The sequence below is a fragment of the Tupaia chinensis genome, unplaced genomic scaffold (assembly GCF_000334495.1).
Source record: "Tupaia chinensis unplaced genomic scaffold, TupChi_1.0 Scaffold000057_1, whole genome shotgun sequence".
In the NCBI taxonomy this organism is placed as follows: Eukaryota; Metazoa; Chordata; class Mammalia; order Scandentia; family Tupaiidae; genus Tupaia; species Tupaia belangeri.
The window spans coordinates 7275970-7297833 of record NW_006159515.1 but is presented as its reverse complement, the minus strand read 5'-3'; the positions used below and the strand labels follow the sequence as shown (position 1 = coordinate 7297833).

General features: G+C 37.4%; 1 protein-coding gene across 1 annotated transcript in view; it reads left to right on the top strand.

Moving 5' to 3' along the window:
* Positions 1-9670, top strand: part of RAP2A (RAP2A, member of RAS oncogene family) — a 37471-nt gene extending 27801 nt beyond the window's left edge. The window contains exon 2 of the mRNA XM_006141543.3: positions 6931-9670. Coding sequence (XP_006141605.1) covers positions 6931-7168 — 238 coding nt within the window. The 3' untranslated portion in view covers positions 7169-9670. The remainder of the gene's footprint in view (positions 1-6930) is intronic.
* Positions 9671-21864: the final 12194 nt, after the last annotated feature.

Sequence of the window (21864 nt, the reverse complement as noted above, 5' to 3'; positions counted from 1 at the left end):
GAAGAAGGAGCAATTAAAGAATGGTACAGTTATAATATAGATTCTATAAAATAGAATACTTCTTAGACATTAAGATAACATATATTACTTACTGAAATGGGAAGTGGCATGATATTATGTGGAAATTGAGGCTACTAAATATATAATAGTATAATCTTTTATTAAAAATTTATGTCTATGTTTATATGGGAAGATAATCTGGAAGGATACACACCAAAATAGTTATACCAATCATTCTCATGGGTATGAGTTTAAGAATGTTTTCTTCCTGAGACCAGCAGATAGCATAATAGTTATGTCACTGGACTCACACATGGCAATTGTGGTTTGAGTTCCAGACCCTGTAGCTTGAAACTCACACCTGGCGTGTGTGCATGCATGCCCCAAATCCCGAGAAGAGAATGGAAGAGAAGAGATGCGGTGTGACCTTCCCATTGGGGGGGGGGATGATTTCTTGCATTCTGTTTGTCTCTCTTATAATACAAATTTCTCTTTTAAAAAAAAACTATTTTTATTTGGGGATAAAGAAAATATTTCTATATTCTAAAGAATAAAAGAACCAGAAATTGTGAGAAGAAGGGTCAAGGTGTTAACGGGTTACAGCTCTTTGTATAGGAATAAATTTTTCACTGACTTCTTAACACATTTAACATAACTGACAGAAAGGACAAAGCAGGTTGCCTGAGGTATGAGTTCTGTGTCACTTAAAGGGCCCTTTCATAAGGTTGTCATGGAAGTGATTGAGACATTTTTTCTTTAGACTCTCTTGGTAGGTGACATTTTAACATTGGGTAGAAAGTTGAACAAGGAGATCTTGTTAAAAGCCTTTCTTAATCTTGTTTCTGAATTCAAAGAGAATTGCATTTCATTTCAACCTACTTATGACTAAGAAGACAATAGTATGGAAAATATCTACATGAATAATAGCCTTCATTTATTTTTTTTCTTTGCCAGAGGGCACAGGCACTTGCCATAGACAAAAAAGTGAGAGGGAGAAAGCATCTCCTAGTTAGACATGGTTATGCTATAATCCTTTCTTCTCCTTTACTCTGTCCTGTCAGGATTTGGGACATGCACACATAGGTGCTTGGCATGTTCTTCAGGCCACCAGTGCTGGGATTTGAACCATGTTGGCCATGATCCAGCTCCCTTAACTACTAGCCCACAGGGCCAGCCCTTGACCTTCATTTAATATACTACAGTATAACACACTCAAAAGCTAAGTTAAAGGAACTGACATAGTGTTGTCAGTTTACAGTTTATATTTGGTGAATAAATTAAAAGAAAGATTGATTCTGGACTTGGTGAATAAATTAAAAGAAAGAAAGATTAGGCTGTGGTTCCCTTTAATTAGATTAGGGCAGTACTACTTACACCTAACCTCAGCATCTGTCTTCAGAGCTTTATTTATATATATATATATATACACACGCACACATATATATATTTATTAATTTTTAAAATTTTTTTATATACAATCACATTGTTTAGCTTACAATGTGAACATTTCAATATGTGAATATTTCTCCGCAGTCCCGTTGACCAAAATATCTTCAACTGGTAACACCACACCTCCCCATCCCGTCAATGCTATAGATATATTTTAAATAATTTGACTCTTGAATTTTGGTCTCACAGATTCAGAAGCTCTGGAGTTTGTTTTTAATTCTTAGGTTCTCTTAATTACCAACCAAGTTTAGACACCTCCAGAATAGAATACACACATGTATCAAGATAGTTATAAGAAAGAAGACAACATTGATAAACACATCAAATGCTTCTGCAGTATTAACATATACAAAGCTGCCTCACTGAGAAACCCATCAACATTCTATGCTAAGTGATATTCGATATTCGAGCCAGTTTAATTTTGTCTGCATCAGTTACCTTCTGACCCCATTCATTCTCTTAAGGGAACTATCAAGGTAGATATCTTGAATTTGGTAAAATACCCATTGATATTTAAGACATAGACAAGGTGATAGCCTACTCATGCTAGGCTACAATAATACATGAATTAAATATTGTGTCCTCGGAAAAGTCATGATGCAATTTTGCATAGGAAAAACTCTTTCATGATTTTTCTGGCAACCCAGTAGTTTCGGAATTTTGCATCGTCAACTTCATTCCTAAATAATGTGTTTGGGAAAGGGGGAAAATAAAGATAACCCATAAGACTTTTTAATGAAAATACAAGAAATGAGAGTAACTGCCATCACTTGCTAACAAAATGCCTAGTTTTCCTAAATAATACAGTTGGCCCTGTCATGAGTACCTCATGTTTTCTGAGGCCATGTTTAGCACCCAAATCCTCAGTTCAGTTCAGCTTCACGTGAACACCTTTCCTTCATGCAGGAGTCCAGAAGTCCCTATGGGAGTTTACAGATGAATCCCACAGGTCCATTTGCTATTCCTTGAATCACCAGGCACCTGCCCACCAGCCCTTTCTACTAACACTAAGTCATGACCTGCCTGGAATATTCTTTCCCTGTATACTTGCTTGGCAAACTCGCTAATACCCTTCGAGTTTCTGCTCACTTTGCTACCTTTCCAAGAAGGCCTGTGGTCATCTTACTTAGCCTGTTCCCTGATCTGTATTTTCTTTTTCCCATTGCACTTAACATCTTCTATTAAACCTGTAATTTACTTCTCATGGTCATTGTCAATGTCTGTGTCCTTTGTAGACTAATCACTGTAGGGACAGAGATCTTTGTTTATTTCATTTATTGATATGTCTCACGTGCCTAGACAAGTATCTAACACATTGTAGGCTCTTAGTAAGGCATATGTATTGAATGGATGAGTAAATATATGATATACTGGTCATTTATTACTAATTATTTATGTTGCATTAGATAGTTTTCAATGTAGCCTCAGTGTTTATGTTGTTAAAAGCAACCCAAAGATTTGTGTTTGAGCAATATTGTAAGTGAATGAAACTGCTAGGGTCCTATGTGCATCTTTGACTTTCACCTGTGCGTCAGAGCAAGCTGGCAGTAGCTGCCAGCTACTTGTAGAGTTGAAAAATCTCTGCAGCTTAGTATTTTGGTCCCGTGAGATCTAATGAAGTTTTCCTCTACACTTTGGTTTACTCCTGATGCACACTTTCATGCTTCTTTAAAGACATCCTGTTGGATGTTCTTAGAACAGTGCCCAGGCTCAGCAGTTAACCCAGTAAATGGTATGTGTTATGGTCTATTGTGTCTATTGGGATTTATAACTTCTAGTCCAGCTCATTTTATACTTAATGAAATGGAGGCGCCAAGAGATGAGGTAGTCTTCTAAAGTCACAGAAGTAGGAGCTGTTCTGGGACTAGAGTCCTGGTCTGTTCTCAGTTTCTTTTCCAGCGCACCATATTGCCACAGCACACGATAAGGCCAGCTTTCCTCCCCACCTGTGCTCCGGCAGCACAAGTCCCTGCACTCTTCCTTTGCCTTTTCACTCATTTCTTTCAGGGAGACCAGATTCTCTAAATTTTACCCCCAAGAATCGGACCCTGTTCTGTCACCTCAACCCAAAGCCTGCTTAGATCCCCTTTCTCACCAGCATCAGTATTTTCTCTTTTGAGTCCCCGGTGTTTTCTGAATGCTTTTCCGCTTTCTTTTTTCTAAGTACTATGATGCTCACCTAAGACCAGAGAAGGGATCACCAGATACCAGGCACTTCTTTACTCCCTTTCTGAAAATCGTTGTGGACCTACCCTATATTGTCCACCACCTGGCCCCTTTCTTCCTCTTTGATACCATCTCCCTTTGCCTGATTTTACCACCCACTCCCACCAAAAGAAAAAAATATATGAAAACATTCCCCCCACCACATTGGGTGTGCTTCTGCTCTGGAACTCTTCACCTCTATTGATCAGTTTCTCCTGCTTTTTCCAGGCTTCTCAAGCTGTGCTCTCACTGCTATCAGTGGGAAAGAAGGAAAAGGAAACACCTCCCTGCATTTATCTAGTATTTGATTCTGTCTACCTGATCTCATCTGACCTTCACAGCAACCCCTGTGTTAAGCGGGATCACATTTTCTTTCTTCTTTTCTACCATCACATATTCTTCTTTTCTACCATCACATATTCTTCTTTTCTACCAACAAGGAAATGAACCACAGATATGTAGAGGAAATGGTTTTCTCTGTCACTTTCTGATATTCTGAAATATGATTTGCTTTGTCATGTTCTGATTTTCTGAAATGTCCATGTAATTTTTTTTCCCTAAAGATCTTAGTCAGTTTTCAAAAAATCTTCTGAGAATACTAATCAGGGTTTCTCTAATACCTTTAGCATCTTGGTTTTAAAAAAGATAATGTTGATGGTTTTCAGTTAGTGATTTTTGATATTGACTAAATTTTCATGTACATTTAACAAATATTAAATGCCATTACATGTGGACCTGTGTTTGTTTGCAGTTGCCCTTTGGGGAATCAATCTGTTGATAAGATTAATTCAAATTCTTATTGTAAACAATGTATCATAAAACTGTTAATGATTTAATACTTTTGCAAAGCTATTGGAAAAAATCAATGTATTCTAATAGATCCTGTATTTTTTAACTAAAAATGTAAGAAATTGTTCCTCAAATATGAGACATGATCAATTGTGTATTTAAACTAAAAAAAAGTACTCCTTAACATAATTAGTTCTTAACTAATAATAAAAAGGGTTTTTTTTAATTGACAAAAGGTACATTGTGCTTACCAGAGAAGAAGAAATGACCCCATATACACCATTGTGTGGTTACACTGCAATCCCTTCATTTTTCTATCCTACCAGGATTTGGGGTACCCACACACATGTGCCTGGTATATTACTCAAGCCACTGGTGTCGGGCTCAAGCCAGGGTCAACCATGTGAGATTTGGCTACCTTAACCACTAAGCTATGGGACTGCCCAAGAGTGATGTTTTGTTGCTTTTCTTTTATTATGAAGTGTTATAAACAGAAATTGAGATTCGTTTTTTTGCTTAAATACAACCAATAATTTTTACGTAATTGTATTACTGCTTATAGGTTGTTACCAAACAAAGAATTTCAAAGCACACTGTGTTGTATATACTCTCATTTTTTAAAAAAATGTAGTGCAGTTATATCTTTCCAAGTGAAACAGATTAGAAGCTGACATTGTCCTTACACAGCTGGCAGTGCTCCTCCCTGCTGGGCTTCTCCATACAGCAGGCCCAGGCCAGGGTACTCAGTGATTTGTTTGTAAGAGTCCTAGAAGATGAGAAAAACTCCTGCGTTATATGTAGAGAGCCGTCAGTGGGATAAAGGTCAGCATGATCATTAGGTAAGTTAGTGTACAGGAAAGCCCTTTGATACAAACTGGAATTGTCCGAATCCATTTCCTACAAGACAGTAATGTCCAAATTCTCAGTTTACCTTGGATATTATTACATTTATTTTTTGAAATTATTTTTTGAGAGATTTTTGCTGTAAGGTGTGTGCGCTCACAGGAGAGACAGAAATAGACAGAAAGCGAGAAAACCTGCCCGAGGGGAAGGCCATGCCGCAGTCCCTTCTCCTCCATTCTCTTCTTAGGATTTTGGTCACGCACACATGCCCAGCAACTCACACTCATGTTTAAGTTGTCTTTATATTTCAGGTTGCAAAATGGCACTCTACCTAGAGCATGTCCTCTTGTCAAGACCTTTGTCGATTTGATCTAATGCCAAAGAAAAAAGTGAGGCTCTGTTGGGCATACGGTTTGCTTTACAAGTTAGGGGGAATGGGGAGAACCATCTTGATAAGACTGATATTGGAGAAACATTGGAGCAACTGCAATGACCTACCTATTACTCAGTTTCCTGAATTACAGAAACTCTGCAAATCCTACCTCAGTGAGGTCTTAACTGCTTGGTTTTCTTACCTGACAGACTGTTTCCAGTCTATTTGTCATCAGGTGTGTGCTCTTTCACTTTTTATTTCCTTTATAAATCAGAGATTCATTCTGCTTAGGTGAAAATACACACATGCGCGTGCATACACAGACACTGATGGGTACTAAAACCAAAGAAAGCACCAAAACTTTTTAAACAACCACTAAAGTAAAAGCGATATTCCTACAAAAATATATGAGCTACCTTTCTTAGACTAAGTGTGAACATGAGAAAGAAATAAGCAGACCAGCACCAGGTTTTCTTACACCATGACATCTGGGTCCTGTATGGAATAACCATTGTAGAGAGAATCTTTAGGTTTTAGGGTCGTTACTCTTCGTTCCCATATTACCATTTTTTAGCCTTATTTGTTTAGCTTTTTCCAAGAATGTATACTGAGAGACATCTTTTCTATTTGGGAAAGAGAAGAGAGTTAGCATCAGATGAAAGTAATGATTGAAATGTTTAATCTTTGTCAGGGTGGAAAGAATTGACATTGTTCTCTTCCAATTACATAGCTTATATCAGTTTTATAAAGTGGTAGGTTGTAGTTGTACTCGATGGTTTCCATCTTAATGATTTCAACTAGTTTTTTCTTATAGTATTAGACAAGATCAGCTTTGGATACTTTCCTTATAGAATACAGTAAAATATTGACAATTGTAAGTTGTGTGTTCAGCAGAGCTGATTATTACCTGATAAACTGTGAAGTTTTGAGGAAGCATCCCTTAGAATAGAATTAAAAAATCTTAATTAGTCTTAGAGGATTTAGTCTGTGATCCTGAGAATAATTTTCCAAGTGTATCTGGAAAGGTAAATTGATTGTAAAGGATGCATAATTGATTAATTAAAACATCATTTTGAAAAACCCATTTATGATCCCCTATGAGAGCAGCCTGCAGGTCTGTGTCAAGCCAGATGGTACAAATAATTTCTCATGCAACTGAAGAGACTGTGCAGTAGGAAAAAGTGGGAAAAAAAAAAAAAGAAAATATACTGTACCTGTTTACCTTTGTGTAACCTACCACCTTCATGTGTGCCTTGTTTATTCTCTCGTAGCTATGAGAAAGTGCCAGTCATCTTGGTCGGGAACAAAGTGGACCTGGAAAGTGAGAGAGAAGTATCATCCAATGAAGGCAGAGCCCTTGCCGAAGAGTGGGGTTGCCCGTTTATGGAGACTTCCGCTAAGAGTAAAACGATGGTGGACGAACTCTTTGCAGAAATTGTTAGGCAGATGAACTATGCCGCTCAGCCTGACAAAGATGACCCATGTTGTTCTGCCTGTAACATACAATAGCACCTGAGTATGGCTGTCCTGGACAGGATTTGCCCAATACTGTAGGCGATAGAAACCTCGTCTACTCTACTGCGGAGTTTGCAGGATGCATGGGGTGAATCTGCAGTGAACTGCAACCCTTATTCAGGATTGAGCAGTGATTGTCAGTTGATATCTCTGAGTAACATTTGGGTTCAGTAACTACAGTTTTCACCATTGTCCTCAGTCTCCTTTATGCATCTGCAACTTTCAGGCATAGCCCATGGATCTACAGGGTGATCTCATTTGAAAGCTATGATGGCATTGTCACTGAGTTGACAGAAGCAACTATTGTACAAATTAGAAATAATCACGGGGGAGAAATAAGAAGAATTCTTATGACCACTTACAATTTAAATATTTTGTCTTCTTTAAAAAAAAGTAAAGGAGAAATATTTTCCTACAAGAGTACTGAAATTCAGGAATCGCGATAGAGCTTCTAACCAATGTATTCCGTCAAGTAAGATAATGACAGCCGACCTGCCCACAGCATCACAGGCAGAGAGTCTTTGCTCAGTGGACACGTTTCTGTTTTTCAAAATCGATGCCTAATTATAGATGTTATCCTAATTTGTGACATGGAACTAACTCATGCATCAATGGTTGATAGAGCAAAAGTCAGAACAGGTTGTGTAAATATGCAATCTGGCATTAGAATTTGTTAAATTACCTGCTTGGCCACAGAAAAATGGAGGCTCTCACAAGGGTTTGATCAGAATGAAAACCCCAAGTCCACCCTCTGTTAACTGAGGAGGGATGGTCATTATGACTTTGCTGAACAAGAAGGAAACAACTGTGATGGGAAGAGATTGCCTAGCCTTACTAACAAGAAGCATTCTAGTAGATTAACTAGTACCATCCTGTAAGGAAAATGAAGCCATGTTGCATCCACATGTTCCCGTTTGCAGAAACCTCGCAGGACAGTACAAATACCTGGCCTTTTTACATTTGTTAAAGCAGCAAATTCCTTCTTGCCTTTAAGGGCTATGGTTGTGGTGTGACCCTTGGCTAACCTGCTTTTGAAATCAAGTTTGTTGTAGCAGAGCTTTATTGCAGGCATTTTAAAAATTGAATAACCATGTGAAATAATTTGGGCTTAAAAGTAGAACATAAATTATAGAGCAGAAGGTAAGGGACAAAAAACCTTTATCTTTAATTTTCCTGAAGAATTATATAAAGGCTTTCTTATAATAATTTTGCCCTGATTACTGAAGTGGCAAATAAAGCTAGAGTGAATATTTTGTTTTGAAAAGGTGCTCAAGCTCTGACCTTTTCGGTTTTTATAGCCGTGAAGTATTTATTATTTGCATGACTAATGGCACAGGAAAAACCTATTCATAAGTTTTACAATCAATGTAGAAGGGTTTTCAACTAACTTCAGAGCTACAAATGCTGAAGAGATGATCTTGAGCTGGGCCTCTGGAGATAATTTGGCCTTCAGACTGCAATATCACTGAGCCTGCGATCTACATGCCGCTCCACATTTTACTGGGTTCACGGTCTTGTGCAAGTAACCTCTGGTCTTACGTGTGTAACTGAGAGAAGAGTGTGTGTTTGTGTGTGCATGTGTGTTTACTGTTCCTAAGAATTTGGCACAAGTTGGAGATAATTGCCTATACTGAGAATCTATACTGCAGAATATAGTATATCAGAAACATTTTTCTTTTAAATTATTTGAGCGTTTTTATACATTGTTGAAATCCTTGTTAGCTCCCAAATGTTTAGTAACTGACATTAAACTTAGAGGATAGAAAAAAAGGTTAATAGTATTTTTCATAGATGAGCCAACTGAAGAGATTTGTGGGTGAAACCAGGTTATGGTTGTCAAAAAAACATCTTTGAATTGTGACTATTTACATTCTTCAGAATGATTTTTTTATAATCCTCAATTATGAAGCACCTTGTTTATAGGACAAAGTTTTAACCAATTTTATTGAAACAAATTTCACTATGTAAAAGTTGATTTGACTCAAACATGTAACAAAATCAAATACTCAAGAGTGCAGTTCTTCTATGGAATCAGAAATATTTGTTAGTGATTTTGTTGCGCTTTGAAGCCTTTGACTTCTCAGAATGATTTTGTTTATTAGAATTCTATAATTACTAGCAGTTTATGGTAACTAAGATTGTATAGTAGAAACATCTATAATGATTTCAGTTTCATGTTATGAATCGCTATCAGATGTGAAAAAATAGATTAAATAATGTGAAAGGTGTGACAAAATGCAAGGTGGAAAAGATTAACTAAAATTCTGGATTTCAGTTAGAAATGCTTGTGTCAAACAATAAGCTGGGCTTTAACTGTAAAAATGCTAGCAGTAACTGATTTGGCTACCTGATCAGTGTTTCCACACAGCCCGACATATTATTCTGGTTTTTCTTTTTTCTTTCCTTTTTTTTTTTTAATTTTTTTTTTTTTTTAGGTTTTTGCCATAGGGCGTATACGCTCACTGTAGAGAGACAGAGAGACAGAAAGTGAGAAATCACCACCCCCTCCTGCTCCCTGAGGGGAGATGGCCATGCTGCAGTCCCTTCTCCTTCATTCTCTTGGGATTTGATGCACTCACACACATGTGCCTGGTGTGATTTTCAAGTTGCCGGGTCTGGGACTCGAACCATGGTCAGCCATGTAGGAGTCCAGCACCTTAACCACCATGCATCAAAGACATCCAAAAGCTGGAAGTCCTCCTGTGCACTTCCTATTTCTATTCATGTGTATGAGTATAATTTAGCTTGAATGGGTATAGTAATAAACAGCTTAAGAACGAGAATACATCTGCCGGCACATGAAATAGTAGTGGCTACAAAGGAAAGCCAGTGACCCTGGGTCACTACTTTATGCCCTGATCAGACTAGTAACTAGATAAGTGAACATTTTTCTAACATGCCTTAAGAATATTATGGTTTGATCCAAAGACCCACTTTTTCTTTAGCTATTTTTGTAAGGTTTCCTTTTTTTTTTTTTTTTTTTTTTTTTTTTTTTTTTTTTTTTTTTTTTTTACTTTTATATAAGGCAGCAGTTCGTTTTTCAAGTTTTTTTTCTTTTAATGTCGCAACTTTCTGGTTCTTTTAAGCTGTGGGAGTGATGGTAACTGATGCCTTTCATTTTGTTCAACTTACACAAAACAAGCCAGCATCTGATCAAAAGTATTCCATAAAATCTCTTCTTCGGTGATCGAAAGGTGCTTTGATAATTTTTTCCTTAGGTTTGTAGAATTAGGACTGAAATTTCTCATTGCTACAGTTGCCATCATTTTTCTGTGGTAAAACTACTGATACTTGCTTTTTCTATATAAAGAAATGCTGCCTAATGATGTCTGGTGTTTGATTTCAAGGATTTTCCAGTTGTGTGTTGTCTGTGTATGTATGAATGTGAAGTGTTTTGTTTGTGGCTGCTGGGTCTTCTGTTTGTTTTGTTTTTAGCTTTTTGTTCTTATCAGTAATCTTGTGTTAGCACCGAGTAAGCTTTAATTGTCTCCTTAGCCAATCAAATGTTAAAGACTCTGGGGGTCTTTTTTTTTCTTTTTTTAAATGTGTCATTGTGCATCTATTAAATCTTGATCAGGGTTTCAAGAATGACTGCAGTGGGTTTTGGAAACAGACTTATCATTATTGATTTGGGGTTTCCCAGAGATATAGTTCACAGTTAATTGTTGAGCTCTAATACAACTGACCATTTAAAATTGAACAACCGTTTATTGTTTTGTAACAATGTCAGTTGTTAAACCTTGACATTTCAATTAAAACATGAATTGTAGTTATAACTCAATGCAAATTCAGCAGTTGTATTTGGAGTTAAATTATTTTAACAAATAAATTTATTTAATGAAACTTCCTCTGGATTTGTTCTGTTTTGTTTGGTATGCTGTCGTAAATGTATTTATTATGTGCAAAAACAACCAGTGAATGAATTTAGCACTCTTCATAAAGAAATATTTAGGCTGAATTAGATCGAGATTTAAATATCAATCATCATTTAAATAAAATACAAAAATAACCTGAGAAAAATTTGTAAGTCCATCATTATAAATACAAACGTAACTCTTTAAACAAAAGTTTTTTTTTTTTTTGGTTTTGTTTTGTTTTGTTTTTTAATAATAGCTGATTAGTCTGGAGCCTGATGCTAAGGTTAACAATTATTCTAGATTATTAACATTAATTAGCAGTTGCATTCTGTATGATCTCACTAGTATCACTAAAATCTTTTGGTGTCCTTGTGATGTTTTGATGCTGTCTTTTTACTCTCATGTGGATCCGAAGGAGCCTGAGCCGAGGTGGCTGCTCTGTAGGGCTGTAGGGCTGTCCAGCCTGCTTGTTCTGTGTGGGGCTCTGTGAACGTTGACAGATGTTGTTCATTGTATGCAGCCTTCAGCATCTCTGATAAGTAGCCCATTCATTCCCTAAGCCAGTCTAAACTATGCCTTTTGGTTATGTTGCCTTCAACTCTGTTGAAATCCTCTGGCAACATTCCACCAGTTGAGAAGCTTCATTGTTTTAGAGTACAAGAATAATTTGAATGAATATAACAGAGGCACTGTAGACAGAATCTCAGATATTTAAAGGAAAATGTGCCTATATTTTAGTAATAACTGGATTGGCTTCATGATCCCATTTGCGGTATTTGCAAAGTATTTAAACCTATCAAACTCCAACTGTAATTGAGATAATTTCTTTCAGGTTGAAAAATCATATTTCAACATTCTCTTAAGTTGTACTGTTTATTATTTGTTAGAGATCTGTGAATAAAAATATAATAGCTATCTTAATTTAAGAGTCCATCTGACCTTAGGATCTGTGATGCAGAAAATATTGTCGCAATCTCTCTAAAAAAGCTGTTGCCATTTTACTTGTTTCTTAATCTAAATTGTGTATATTGCCATGTAAATCCTAATAAAAGTTAGTGGTTCTTTATTTGTTATAAGGATAGCTTAGACCCAGCTGTGACAGCACAGTGGTAGTGCACCACAGTGTAAGATTGGGATGCATGGAAAGCCCAGCGTCAGATCCTGGACCACCAACCTAAATAGGCCAGGCTAACTAGCAGTCTGGATTATGGCACATGGAGACTGTCAAAATTAACCCCCTTTCTCCTTCCCACTCTGTCTGTTCCTCTCTGTGTTTCATTAAATAATAAGAAGAATTTAATATATTTTTATATTTTTCAATGTTACATAAATGGTTTTTGTCACATCCGAACCCTCAGCCCATTTCAGTTACTGAGTTGTAAAACATTTATTACTCCTCTAGGCAAGGTGATGTGTTATTTCTTTCTATATTTTCTTAGAACAATTAGTGTTTATGTTACTAATGCTTATTAACGGAAGAAAAGGTAAGAGGACTGTCTCTTGAAATTAAATACAAAGACCCATTATGTATACATGAATTAGGAAAAAAAGAACTGGAGACATTATACTTAGTTTGGCTTACAGAAATTTTTAGATTCTCCCATTTCAAACATGTAGAAATATCAGATTTCATTGTGTCACACATTTACAGTTTTACATTGTGTTGCAATTTTACGTAGACTGCTTTAGATATGATTTACTTTTTTATCTTAAAACATTCAGCTATTAGTGAAAAATACAAAGTAGAAAAGGAAAGCAACCATGCTAATACTTGCTATAAATTAATGAGAGCATCTTTCTATTCATATGCATAGGTACACACAGATACACTTAGGTAAAAGGATACATAACTTGCAGCTACTTATGCGAAACTGTGACTCTGAGTACCAAAAACAAATCACCAAAGGTCACACAACTAATGAAGTGGCAGAGTTGAGGTGTAGATCTGTTATAGTCTACTCAGTGAGAAGTAAGAGGACATCCAGACAGAGCCAAATTTATTGGAGTTCATTGAGTAAGCCAGCGGGGTTGTGGAGGATCCAGGACACTCTTGTCTCCCAAAACCCCACAGCCCCAAGTGTAAGGTAAGGGGTGCTTATAAAGGCAGAAATCACACTTCTGGGTTGACATGGCAATCACAAGAACAAAGAGTGGTGGGCTTGAAAGTGTAGGGGGTAGGGTTTTACAAGTAAAAGCAAGCAAAAGTGCATCGGAGACAGAACAAGCAGGTAAGCAAGTTAATGATTCTTAAGGCAACTAGGAGGAGTGGGGTTTAAAGACAATAGGAGTGTTAATTCACCCTGTTTGCTCTTAGGCCAAAGGAGAAGGCAAGTTTCTAGTGATAGGAATTTAATAGTTTATAATGGAGGTGCTCCTCCAAGATGGAGTCGCTCCTGCTTCATTCCCTGCTTCTCTTGGAGGTGCTCCTCCAAGATGGCTTCACATCCAAGCGTCTAACTAAATCACCTTTTCCCTACTAAGAAGAGGAAAGAAAGAAATCTATAGTTGTAGGACAGTTGAATTATTTTCAGTTTACATCTATAAAGGGACTTCAAAAAGTTGGTGGAAAATGGAATTAAAGTATAAATTTATTGAAGCAAAAAAATGAAATCTACTTATTTTTAATATGTATTTTCTATGAACTTTTTGTAGATCCCTCATACTATGAATAAAGCTGCTAGAATATTCTTATACATGACTTTTGGTGAACAAACACCATGCTAACTTTTAGGTTAGTATCCAGGAGTGTAATTGCTGGGTTGTAAGGTGCTAGACTTCAGAACTCTTTCCAATGATTTAACCAACTTACATTAAATTAAATTAAAAAAAAAAACACCAATATGTAATGACCCCTGTTGCACCATGTCCCAGGACAGACTACCTGGAAAGCAGGCTGTGACCCAGAGCTTACTATGTAGGATGTTTATTATAGAGTGTCCTTAAGATCAACTCCCATGGAAAGGGGTAGAGAAAAACTAGACAGAAGGAGAAGCTGCATAATTCAGAGACAATAACCTACAGGTAGGAGTGAGGGAAATAGAATGACCTTTTAATATTGCCTTAAATTGGGCCAAGATGGTTAGTCCTGTATACCCTCTATTCGTGTCATGTGACCTTGGATAGGATGCAACCTAAGCAGTGCCTAAGGGATTGGAGGATACAGCCATCAGCACTCTTAGCAACTGGGGGCAATGCTATCCTAATGTGGATTATGTAGCTAAGAGATGCAGTAGATATATATTATGTCCCCCAAATTATCTGACCATAGACTGGCATTTTTTCCCCTCAGAACATGTCATGGGACTAATATTTCACAGCTCAGTAAATAGCTCAATACAAAGAGGATTATGTCCAACAGAAATGAGTTAAGAGGGAGAGCCCGTAGTATGGTGGCTAAGGCAGCTGAATCCCATGTGGCCAACTGCAGGTTAAGTGCCATACCTGGTGTCTTGAAAAGCACATTGTGCATGTGTGTATGTATGCCCAGGATTCTGAAAAGATGGAGAAATGGAGACGAAGGGATTGTGGTATGACTATTTCCCATTGGGTACTTTATCATTTCCCCTCTCTCTGTCTCTGGTGAGCACATGCACCCATTGGCAAATTTTTTTGGAAAAAGAAAAGAGTTAAGAAAATACTAAATTCAAGAGTCTGTGGTGATGTTACAGGATAATAAAAAATAAGGGACATTAGCCATTTATGGAAGGTACTAGCTAATAGACGTAGAAGGCTGATGGAATCATAGATGAGTTTTGTAAACCCTTGTCTGTAAGTAGACTCAGGCAAGGGTCAGCAATGCTAAGACCATTGAGTGGAGAAGCTACAGAGAACCAAGATATTCACATGGTCTCCGTGCATCTTCTCACAAAGTACTTTTTAATTGTCAAGGGAAAGTAGATTTTCAATGACAATGGCTGACAGGATCTGAACCAAGTGATCAATAATGAAACATAATCAGCCATGGGCCCCTCTGTGGCACAAAGAGAAGCACCTCCATGTCATCTAAGTATTCTTAACCCGAATTTAATCATGAGGAAGTGTTAGACAAATTCACACCCTAGACCATCCCACAAGAACTGGTCTGTTGGTTCAAAAATGTCAGTGACTTCGAAGAAAAATAATGGGTTGGGGAAAGGGGCTATTCTAAATATAAGGAGAGTAAGGAAATTTTTTAAAAGAAGAAATAAAATGGGGAAAAAATGTGTCAGTATTTTTCCTACCACTTCACATGTGCAATTTTTCCTACTACTTCACATGCCTGCAAATTTGTATTGCACACAGAGATTCTCAAAAGGAGGAAAATGATGCCCTGCCCTAAGGGAATGCATCGAAGTCTACGTGGATCGCAGGAAAAAGCCAGTCTACAGTCCCTTGCCCCCAAAATTGGGAAACCTCCTTCCACTGCAGATAGTGCTCTGGTCCTTTCCCACTGAGCATCTCTAAATTAAAATAGGTTAGAGCTTTCCCATAACTCACGTGGTACTCTTCATGCTCGTGCCTAAAGAGCTAGCCTTAGGATATTTTTGGTGTTGTTATGGCTGACCCATACAAACTGAAGAAAGTCTGGGGTACTCCTGTCCTAGGGTAAAAGCAAGCACAAATGAGTAATTACAGAGTTTACTCTATTACTAGAATAGACATCGTGTCCTTTCAACCAATCCAGTTCTGTTTTACTCTTCCTTCCCTGTCCCTCCTCTCTCTTCAGTCCCTCCTTTTGCCTCATGTTCCTGCATTTTCTTTACATCCTAAATACAATTACTATTTAAGTCATTAACATGCTTTCCTTTTGAGGATTTTGGTCTGGTGGTGGTTCTGGTTGTTTTTTTCCAGCAATAAAAATCTTTCTGGAAGGAGAATTAACTCACTTGAGCAGCTGCTTGAGATTTTTCCCTTCCCCATCCAGGGACATATGATTTGTAACTAAAATTAAAAAAAAAAAAAAGCAAAAATTTCTCATTCACTTATACCAATAGTATTCATGACATAATTTTTTAAATGATGAAGTTGTTCACAAACATATCCATCAAAAACAGCTATTCAGCATTAACTTGAAATCAAGACAACAATGATTGGTAATGTTGACCACAGTGTCTGTCAGGAACCGTTACAGGATGGGAGAGTGTGGAGCTGTGTTGTGTAAAATTCTTGGTTCTTTAGGTCCATCTCTCTAAGATCAGTCCTGAGATGCAAAATGAAAAACCACAAACGTGTAAAGTTGGAAAAGGTAAGTTTTAATAGGAAAATGAGGATTTTTAATAGAAAAGAAATACACCCCCATACCTGAAAGGCGTGCAGGTGGGCAGCTGCCGGAGAAGGACAAGTACACTGGGCGTGGGGTTAGCTGTTACATTTGTAAGAGTTGATGATGACTATTTAGCCAGGGAGGGTCTGTCATAATACCAGGCTTTCCCGCACATCTCTCACAGGTGAGGAATTTGATGAGGAATTCGGCTACCCAGACGTGTATGCTCAGTGTGGACTTAGAAGGTATTTGGATGAACTGCCTGATCAGTTTATTGCCCCAGAGGGAATCAGAATATTGACAAAAACATCTCACTGGGTGCTTTTGTATTTATAAAGAATGATAAAAGGGAAGTTAGCAACCATGCCTGTGTACTTTTCTCAGGTACTAAAGAAGAAAAATGAGATCTGCCTTGTCTTTCTGGCACCAAGACCTGGGTCAGAGGAAGGTATTTTGGGGGAGGGTCTGGTTGTAACTCCTGATAGGTTGTGGTTGATGTGGCTGGATGTCCTGCTACTTTTTTAGGGCTGCCCGCTCACTCTAGCTATTACAGAACCTCTCAAAGCTGCCCATGCCATGGCCTTTGGGATGGAGGCTGAAACAAGGAACAAGCAGTAATGGCTGATGGTGTGGTTCAGGTGTGTCCCCCAAAGTTCATATGTTGGAAATATTACCCCCAAGACAATAATGTTGTGAGGTGTTTAGGTCATGAGGGTTCAACTCTCATGAATGCATTAGTGCCAATTATAAGAGGGCTTAAGACTGAGGGTCTGAGCTCATGCCCTCTCACTCTCCTGCTCTCTTGCCCACCTTCTGCCATAGCATGATAGAGTAAGAAAGTTCTCGCCAGATGCCAGCACTACTCTCTTAGATTTCTTAGTCTCCATGAGCCAGCAAATTTCTGTGCTTTATAAACTACCCAGTCTTGAATAATATATTTTATAGCAATACAAAATGTATACAGATAGCCAGGATTCTGGAATCCAGCTGGGAAACTAGAGCAGATACTTTCTGGGAGGAAGCAAAGGAGAGTTCTTCAAAGGTAAGACCTGATGGGAGACAGGGAAATATGTCCTACGTGAAAAACCATAAAATAATGACTCGTCTTCTCACAACTCAAAGAAATTCCAAATAGTAGTAGAACACAACTTCTCTTCTATTTTTATCCTATCTGCAGAGTTCCTAGTGTGCCTTTAAGATTACTTTGTCTTTTCTTTCTTCTTACAATGATTTTTCAGTCTCAGTCCTTAATAGATTTTTGTCTGACATATTAGCACAGCAGCAGCTTAGAAAAATATAAAGGTAAAATGTACTAGAACTGAACAATACAGACACTCTAGTCACCCACTTTTAATTACATTTGGATGGATTCTCTGTTGCCATGGAAACTCTACCCTTAGGCAATTTTAGAGGCAGGGATCTCCTCCAAATTTTACAGTTCTGTGTTTTACAGAAATTTCTTGTTCTATTTATGAGTTTAGATGCAATGCTGCTACTTTCTATTGGGACAATATACAAATTTAGCTGTTGTCAATTGCTCAAAATCATTAATATAAAAGGCATTGTTTGCTTTCCCTTGTTACAGATTCTTTCTGTGCAGAATGACTTTCTTTATTGTCTCTCATTTGATTCATTCACTAAATGGCTCTGTCCAATATGGCAGCCATTGGCCACACCCACATGTTGCTGTTTAGTGGAAATCAAACGCAATTAAAATATATTCATGTAGTAGCACTAGTCATATCCCAAGTCATACTAGCCACATGTTAAGTGGCTAAATAGCCACAGACAATTAGTAGCTATACTGGAAAGTGCATAGAGCATGTCCGTTATCATAAAAAGTTCTAATAAAGAGCACTATGTTTGAATAAAAATTTGCTTGCATCAAATAGATTCAATTTTATTTGTTTAGAAAGAAGAGACCAACCGCACAGTGCAGAGCCAGCTGAATACATGTGCAAGCTACGCCATTAAAATTGGCCTTGTCCTTAGAAGGAACCAATGCTTCATTGAATGGTCTGTTGCAGCAATGTTGAAATTCTTAATAATTTTGAACAGGGATCCATGAATATATGTACTGGACTCCTCAAATTAGTGGATCATTGGAAAAATCATGACACATTTTTGCATAGAAAAACAGAAACATACATACTGACCTTTCCAATGAACTAACAGTTAACCAATCCTGTCTGTATAAGATAGAACTTGGCAATTACATTATTTCTCTTCCGTTGCAATTGGTTTTCAGTCTCCTTTCTCTAAAGAAAGAACAGTCAGCACATGGGATAAAATGTAGGTATCTGATAGCCTTTATGTCATCTCAGCAGAAAACTTAAGAATTCAGTATTTGTTTTTTGAGAGATTTTTGTGATAGGGCACGAGTGTTTGCTGGAGAGACAGACTGAAAGGGAGAAATCACACCCCAAAGGGATGGCCATGCCACAATCCTTTCTCCTCTCTCAGGATTTTAGGCATGTATGCACATAAGCCCAACGTGGGTTTTAAGCCACCAGGACGAGGACTCAACTATGTGGGAATCCAGCAACATAATCATTACACCATCTGCTGACCCCAGGAATTCAATTTTAAATAACATTCACTCCCAGGAATTCTTTTCAAAAAGCTTGAAAGAGTATTTGACAATTCCATTATTAAGGGAAAGTCTGGATTCTCGTACTAACAGGTCTTTTTTTATTATGGATTCTGAATTGTCCCCCATGGAATTCCTTTCCCTTAAACAGCCTTACCAAAGCTCATTTTCAATCTTTAGGCTGATTTCTTTTATTCTTCTTCCATTCATTCCTTTAGTTTTGCAATCATTTATTCAACCAATATGAAGCCTATATTATATAAGCCTATATTATATATATATTTATTATAGTATATTATAAATATACTATCACAGATCTGAATAAAAAAATTGCATGGCATACATGTGCTATTGCCATTTGGTAAATTATGTTCTGCAATTAAGCCAACCTTAATACTTGATACAGAAGGGTGCTAAAATAAAAGGCAACCTGGTATTATCAAGGACCTAGTAGCTACTTTCCAGGTTTCCATGGTCACATTAAAACGAAAGCAGAATTGATATACAATAATTCTGACTGATTTACATACTGTTATGAATGGGAATGTTTCCTCCAAATCAATTATAATTTAAAAAAAAATAATAGAAAAAATATGTAATAGAAAAAATATGATAGAAAAAATATAGAATAGATAACAATAGTATTAGTAATAAATTAATACTAATGAGTTTTAACTTATCTGTGTAATTTGTTACATGACATGCTTTTTGAGAAAAATTTGATTCTCAATTATGTCTGAGTTAAGCTAATAACATTTGTATTGGTCTTTTGTTCCCTGAATTGACATAATCCAGTGTTACAGTTTAAATAAATATCTGTCCCCAAGGGTTCATGTTTTAGAATTTGGCTACCAACATAATGCTTTTGGAAGGTAGTGAGGCCTAGTATGCTGTGGTATTTGGATCCTGGAAGCACCAACTGCATGAATGGATTAATGTGACCACATGACAGACTAGCTTTGTTGAGAAGGAGTTAGTTACCATGTACTGGCCATCCTGTCTGCTTCCATTGGCCATGTTGTAGCTGGCCTATTACCAGCTGCTTGGTTTTGGACTTTTCAGTCACCGGAATTATGAACCCAATAAATCTTTATTCCTTATAAATTAGGCAGTCTTGTATTTCTATAAGAAATGCAATAATAGACGAAGACATTTGGGCATGAATCAAATGGCAGAGGATGTACCGATGTGATTCAATTACCCAATGAAAATTTGCAAAGCCAGAGACATCATGCTTAAAATGATTAAAATGTCATATAAAAAGTACTTTTTGGCAGGAGCTGGCCCTGTAACCTAGTGGTTAGGGGAGCCAGATCCTACATGGCTGACTACGGTTGGAATCTCAGTCCTCTCAGTCAAGTGCGTGTACATGTGTGACCAAATCCTGAGAAAATGGAGAAATGGAAGAGAAGGGATTGTAGTATGACCATACTTCATCCTTGGTCAGTGCATGTGTCCACTAACAATTAAAACATTTTTTTCCTTTTAATGCTGTGGGGGGCTTTCAGAAATGCATAGTACATAAATTGTCTGGGAAATAAGGGTAAAGGGAATACAGTAGAAAAAATAAGGGACAAAAGCAAACAAGGAGAATAAGGAGTATGTTATTCACATGCATGCCAAACAGTCCCAGGGAGATTTTTGCTATAGGGTGCATGAGCTCACTGGAGAGACAGAAAGAGATAAAGATGGCCACACCAGAATCTCTTCTCCTCCACTCTCCTTTCAAGATTTTGGACACACATGAGTTGCAAGCTGTCCAGTCCAGGACTCGAAACACAGATTGGCCATGAAGGAATCTAGCACCTTAATCACTACACCACCTGCTGGCCCCAATCCTGGATTTTTAAAAACTGAGCTTTTTATACTTGATTCTGAGTTTCCTGACAGCCAAAGTCAAGAGGAAAACAAAACTACACTATTTACAGTGTACTTGAGATAAAAATAACCAGCGCTGTAGAATTGTATCAGGTGTTACTGTGGCTCTCCAAAGGCTATGCTGTGTGCTGTAGCAAATGACGCCATCAGCTATAAAATGGAGACTATTCTGTTGTTAGTGTTGTGAACATTTATTAATTAATGTTTAGTCTTGTCAGTGCTTCATGCTGAAGAATTTTCTGGCTTTTCTATAAAGGGGCAGATTTTGATATATTCTATTTAGAGTATTCCAGGAAGATGAGGATTTTTGCTTATTTCAATATTTAATGTACAACAGTAATACTAACCGATGCTATGTGAACTTTCTGAAGTGTGGAGAAGGAGGAAAGGACCCCACCACGGTGTTCAGAGTTCAGGGGCATATTAGTTTACACTGACCCCGCCTCCATCTCAGTTCTCTCATTGCAGAAAGGATGACATGGGATGAAAGTGCAAAAATATAAGAAGAAACATAGGAGAGAGGGGGAAGGAAGACAGATTAGGGAGCCAAGAGCAGTTCTGATAAATGAGCCCTGTTGAATTTAGAGTTCAAAACAATGACTTGTGAGAAGATGCGAGACATTGAACAGAAGCAGAAAGAGAATTCATGGGCTCTCTGGACGTGACCTCAGGGTAGTATTCGAGAGACTATTTATATTTTGGAGCCATATACATTTTTAAATATAATTTACTTTTTAGAGTAGTTTTACTTTCATAGAAAAACTGAGATGAACACTGAGTTCCTATATACCACCTGCCACCTTACCCATAGCTCCCCCCATTATCAACATCTTATACCACAGTGGTACTTTTGTTACAATCAATAAACCTACCCTGGCATTCATTAGTACCCAAAGTCCATAGTTTACATTGGGATTCATTCTTGGAAGTTTACGTTCCAGGGATTTTGACAAATGTGTAATGAAATGTATCTATCATTATGAACTCAGATATTTTTTCCCCTGGGATATCTCATTTCCTTCTAATCCTGTGGCTAGACTTGTGTGTGATGTTATCTAAGCCTAGGGGGCAAGAGTGTAGGATATGAGAATAGCCAGAACAAAGTCTGGTTTCTACTGTTTCT